At 53.0% G+C, this 6000-nt stretch overlaps 1 protein-coding gene across 2 annotated transcripts in view; it reads right to left on the reverse strand.

The window, feature by feature from the left end:
• The window catches only part of LOC105477739 (nucleoporin 210), a 106082-nt gene extending 102993 nt beyond the window's left edge, over positions 1-3089 (reverse strand). The window contains exon 1 of one of the 2 annotated variants that reach the window (XM_011734435.2): positions 2899-3086. In XM_011734435.2, coding sequence (XP_011732737.2) covers positions 2899-3065 — 167 coding nt within the window. In that variant the 5' untranslated portion in view covers positions 3066-3086. Of the gene's footprint in view, positions 1-2898 lie in introns of both variants that reach the window. The other variant, XM_071092243.1, reaches the window with a different exon arrangement.
• Positions 3090-6000: the final 2911 nt, after the last annotated feature.

Consider the following 6000-nt stretch of genomic DNA (forward strand, 5'->3'; position numbering starts at 1 on the left):
AGACTCAATTAGAGCCTGGCAAATTAGCCAGAGGCTGCAAGTCCCCAGGTCTAATGGCATGGGACAGGGAGGGATCCCAGCAGCTCCTGCTCCAACTCAGTGTCCATCACTACAAAACTTCCCAGAGATCACTTCCCCTTCTGGGGCTCAGGTTTTCCCATATGAAACACAGGATGTTTAAACCAGATGACCTCTAAGGTTCCCTTGGCCCTAAAACTGTCCAATTTTGATGCTATAAAATAAAAAAATAAAATAAAATAGGAAAAGTAAACATGAAGCTGCTGCTGGCTCAGGCACACACAGTGATTTCTGTAAACTTAGAGCTCAGCTGCAAATTCAAAGGATGTGCAAATGTTCCCACAGGGTCTGGCAGAATTCTCATTTTCTTTTTCGTCTCAGAGACTTAACAATGAACTCTCTGGATGAAGAGGTAATGTTCTTCCCAGGTTTAGAGGACTGTGGATATATGTCTATAGTCCAGCTCTTAAAATCTCCAGAGGAGATTCTTCAAAATTGCAGCAATAGATGACTACACTAGGAACAGCACTACTAAAAATAAATATTCTCAATGCTTGATTGACAGAATGTCTTCCTGTCAAGTTAAGGGGGAACCACAATCACAAACACCTCTGAGAAGACACTTTGGATAGCAGTCACACATCTGCAGTCACACATCTGCAATACAAACTGCAGATCAACGCCAAACACATTATAAGGTACTTATCACTTCCCTGATGCATCAGAGATTAAGAATGTTTTTTTCCTTTTTCCTACCAAGTAAATTAAAATTCACCAACACCCTTCAGCTCCTCTTAGAGAAGAAAATGACGTTGGGGGGAAAAAGTGTTGTTAGTTTAGAAAAAGAAAAAAAAGTACAGCTATAGAATTTCAGAGAAAGTAACACACAAATATATCCAAAGGGATTCACTTGAAACAAGCTGTTTTTAATAACCAGTTTCCTCTTTCTTGCCCACATACTAAGAGTACAGACAACTTCAACAAGAGAATGAGCATGTATCCCCGCCACAGTATTGACTAACAGCTGATTTTCCCACACAAGACAAGGTCTTAGACTGGGATACAGAAAACCTAATGTCCAAGTTCAGCCTCTGACATCAGGCCAGAAATAGGAGCCTCCAGGCGCATAAAGCACTAAACCCAAAATGCAATGGGCTGACCTAGTACGTCTTGATTTCAGGAAGGAGACCTTCAAAAAAGAAATAGGGCAGGCCAGGTGCAGTGGCTCACGCCTGTAATCCCAGCACCTTGGGAGGCAGAGGCGGGTGGATCACTTGAGGTCAGGAGTTCAACACCAGCCTGACCAACATGGTGAAACCCCGTCTCTACTAAAAATACAAAAATTGGCCAGGCGAGCCAGGCGTGGTGGCTTACGCCTGTAATCCCAGCATTTTGGGAAGCTGACGTGGGTGGATTGCCTGAGGTCAGGAGTTCGAGACCAGCCTGGCCAACATAGTAAACCCGTCTCTACTAAAAAATGCAAAAAACTAGCTGGGTGTGGTGGCAGGCGCCCATAATCCCAGCTAGTCGGGAGGCTGAGGCAGGAGAATCGCTTGAACCGGGGAGGTGGAAGTTGCAGTGAGCCAAGATTGCGCCATTGCACTCCAGCCTGGGCAACAAGGGCGAAACTCCGTCTCTAAAAAATAAAAATAAAAATAAATTAGCCAGGTGGTCTGCACCTGTAATCCCAGCTACTCGGAAGGCTGAGGCGGGAGAATCGCTTGAACCCGGAAGGTGGATGTTGCAGTGAACCGAAATCGCACCACTGCACTTCAGCTTAGACAACAAAGCAAAATTCTGTCTCAAAAAAAAAAAAAAAGAAAGAAAAAGAAAAAGAAAAGAAAAGAAATAGGGCAAGTAGTGCAAGCAACAGAGAAAGCTGGCTGGTCTGAGCTTCAGGCATCACACATACACGCACAGACTAATACTCAGACTTACACACATGTCCAGGCTTACACACATGGCTCTCTCTGTCATGTGGTCACACCTCGTTCTGCCTCAACCTTGACCCAGCCTTGGAGTACCCTGGGGGTAGGAAGGGCAGAAGCCCATCTTTTCACCCCTAACAGGGCTGGGCTGGGAAGCTGAGGGGGTTCAGTCGCGCCCACGCAGCCTTGCCAGGGGCAGGAGCTCCATTTCTCCGGGTCTGCAAAATGTAAGGGCTGGACCGCACCGCCCTGTCAGTGTCGGTCTCTGGTTTCATAGGTCCTTGTGGTTCCACAGGATTACACTTCGCAACCGATCCCATGGAGAACTCCCAACCCGGGAGGGAGGGTGATGGAAATGCCCTGAACGTCAGGACCCACTAGAGGCAGCCTGAGGGGAAGCGCCGGCTTGCCTCGCCTCACTTCGCCTCTGTAAAGCGGCCCCTGGGGTTCCCTCCAAAACTCCTTTCCTCCAGGGTCTCCGTTCCTACCCGCGACGCTAGGCGCTGCGCTTCGTCTCCCATAGACCCACTTCCCATGCCAGGGCGAGGGCGGTCACAGACAAATCCGAGCCGGGATCTCAGACACAAGGGAAGTGCGGCCCAATGGCCCCGGCGCCCCCTCTCGGGTCAGGCGGGCCCGGGCCCTGCGGTCCCAGATGGAGCTCCCCAGGCTACCCCTCCTCCCGCACAACGCAGAACACGCGGGTCACCGCCGCCAGGCTGGGCCCGCTCTGCTCGCGCCTCACCGGCGCGGAGGCCCAGCCGGCGCCATGACATGAGCAGTGGTGGCGACCCGCGCGCTCCCGCCGCCACCGCCTAGCGCCCAGCGAGAGCGCGCCGCGCACCTGCCGGCCCTGCCGGCCTCCAGGCGCCCGCCCGCCCAGCCTCTCAGCGCGAAGGCCCGGCCCGGCCCGCGGCCCCCGCCCGCCCGCCCGGCCGGCCGCGCGCCTCACCAGCGGTAGCAGCCCTCCGAGGCCTCCAGCGTGAAGTTAACGCGCGTGGCCCGCGTGAAGGGCAGCAGCACTTTGGGGATGTTGAGCTTGGCCGCAGCGGCGGAGGGGCCCAGCGCAAGCAGCACCGACAGCGCCAGCAGCAGCAGCCCCCGGCCCCGCGCCGCCATCCTCGCCGCGCGTCACCTCCCGCGACCCTGCGCCCGGCCGCCCGCGCCGCCCTCGTTGCCCTCCGCTCCCGCCCGCGCGCGCCGGGCCAGCAGGTGATGAGCGCGGGGGCGGGGCGAGGGCCGCCGCCGGCGGCCGCTTCCTGGGCCCGAGCGCGGGAACTCTGGGGGCCGAGCTCGCGGAGACCCCACCCCCAAGCCCGGCCCGCGCGCTGGAACGCGGGGCTGGGGGATGGGCGCGCGCCCGGGCCCCTGGAACTGAGGGAGAGGGCTTGGGGCGTGCCCGCGAGAGGAGAGGCTGAGCGCGCGCGCCCGCGGAGACCCCTAGACCCTAGAAGGCCCAAGGGGGAGCCCCCGGGCGCCCCGCAGCACGCATCCCGCCCCAGTCTGTGCCCCTGGCGGTGGAGCCACGCCACCGGCTCTGGACCTTGCGCTCAGGCCCGGACCCACGGTCAGCAAGGAAGGGACACATGCTCCAGGACATTTGGGATGCAGAAAACCGGAGCCTGCCTTGTCCCAATCCATGCTTCCCAGAAGAGGGACCCCGGGCTCGCAAAGGGAAGCCACTTGCTGATGCGCTGAAGGTCCGGGGCCCCCTCCGCCTCGACCCTCTCACACCCTTTCCAGAGAGGCCTTAAGATCCCCATTTCTCCAGGAAAAAACCGGTTGAATGGCTCCCACATCACTCAGCCAGAGAGCCCCAAGCTCTTGTCCTCCGCACTGCACCCCCTGCGGAAGCCATTAGAGGTTACCCGTAGGTCATTTAGGGCGCCAACTCTGCCAGAGAACAACCCCCTCCACGGCCCCCACACCCACAAAAGAAAGTTCAGCACCGCGGAATCCACCCGCACACCAATGGAAAGCCTTAGATTCCGCGCTGTGCTCTGTGGCTTTTAGCTGTCTTTGTCCTGAGTTGCATGAAGGCATGTGTCAGCAGGCACCTGACTGCTTGGTGCCGCTAAAATATGAATCTAGCCTTGCAGAGAAGGCCTAGCCTAGCGAGAGGTCAGGAAAGGGTGGGGAGAGGGTGTACCTACCGGCCGGCTGTGTAAGGAGTGCAGGAAGTGGATGCTGACTGTAACCTGAAGACACACAACGATGCCACTATAAACGTCAGTCAGGCTCGGAAGGCCTTTTGGAGGTGGCGGCCCCTGGGCTGGGCATAGACACCGCACTGGGCTTCAGCGAGGCCCGCATGGGCTGAGCCTGCCCCTCAGGGATCATGGGGCTTTTGGGTGGTGATGCGGGGTGTTTGGGATCACCCTCAAAGCCTGAGAGCCCTAGACCAGGGAACATGTGTGTTAGGGGAAATCTCCGGAGACACCAGAACTAAGAGGGTGAGGGTCTGCCTTGTGTGGAACCAGGTGCTGTGGGAGGGGAATTCCAACGGGCTCCCTTTGAAGAAACAAAAAACAGACTTGTGCGGAAAAGGCAGCCTCAGAGTGGGTATTTGTGAGGAAGTCTGTGGGTGTCTTGTGGGTTGCACAAGACTGATTTGTTTTCCAACAGGTAATCCAGACAGATGGTTGAAACTTAGGCTCAAAAGGGTTCCAAGTGAAAGTGATTCCTCTCCCTCCCCATCACCCAATACCCTTCCCTATAGGCAATGAGGGTTTCCCACTTGAGTATATATCCAGAGAAATATTATGCATACAAGCATATATATATATAATATGGCACACATACACATACATGCACACACATATGTATGTATGAAATGACACATATACACACATATACATATGTCTTGCCAGGCAGGTAAATCTCACTCTTGAACATTTTTCCTAGAGAAATGAAAAGTGATGTTCCCACAAACACCTGTACATAAAATGTTCATAGCAGCTTTATCAAATAGGCCCAAACTGGAAAAAGCACAGAGGTCCTTCATGGGTGATGATTAAATACTGTGGCATATCTATGCCATGGAATATTATTCAGCAACAAAAAGAAATGAACTGTTGATACATCCATCTTGGATGAAGCTCCAGGGAATTATACTGACTGGAAAACAAACACCACAAAAGCACAAAAAGTTACATATTATTTACTTGCTTTTATACAAGATTCTTGAGATGGCAAAATTATAGAAGTATAGAGCAGGTGAGTGAGTGTGGGGTCAGGGGTGGCATGGGGTAGGAAGTAATGTGGCTATAAAAGCTCAACATGAGGAGTCCCTGGGATGGAAATGCTTGGTGGCTTGACTGTATCAATGTCTGTTTCCTAGTTGTGATATTATCCCATAGTTTTGCAAGATGTCCACTAATGGAAACAGGATAAAGGGCACATATTATAGCATCTCTCTTGTTATTTGTTACAACTGCATGTAATCTACAATTATCTAAAAAAAAGTTTAATTACACAGACAAAAAAAGAATTATACAAATAGGCCCAGCAAAATATATCTGAGTGGACACAGCTTGCTAAACAGCTATGTTTCAGGTGATTTAAGGCAATCAGGAAATTTTCCCAGCAGAAAACAATCCATAGAAGACAACAAAATGGGCCAGGCACGGTGGCTCTCGCCTGTTAATCCCAGCACTTTGGGAGGCCAAGGTGAGCAGATCACCCGAGGTCAGGAGTTCGAGACCAGCCTGGCCAACATGGTGAAACCCCATCTCTACTAAAAATACAAAAATTCACCAGGCATGGTGGCATGCATCTGTAATCCCAGCCACTGGGGAGGCTGAGGCAGGAGAATCACTTGAACCTGGGAGGTAGAGGTTGCAGTGAGCTGAGATCACACATAGGCGACAAGAGAGAAACTCCATCTCAAAAAACAAACGGAAAAAGGCAACAAAATGATGGGTAAAACGTTTTCCATCTGAGATTTTATCCCTTTATGTTGTCCTTAAACTTGCCCCCAGACCCCATTTCACTTGCCTACAAACCTGGTATGGGATGGTATCTGGGGCCAAGCCAGGGGTCCATGTGTAGGGGC

Source organism: Macaca nemestrina, chromosome 2 (assembly GCF_043159975.1).
Source record: "Macaca nemestrina isolate mMacNem1 chromosome 2, mMacNem.hap1, whole genome shotgun sequence".
NCBI lineage: Eukaryota > Metazoa > Chordata > Mammalia > Primates > Cercopithecidae > Macaca > Macaca nemestrina.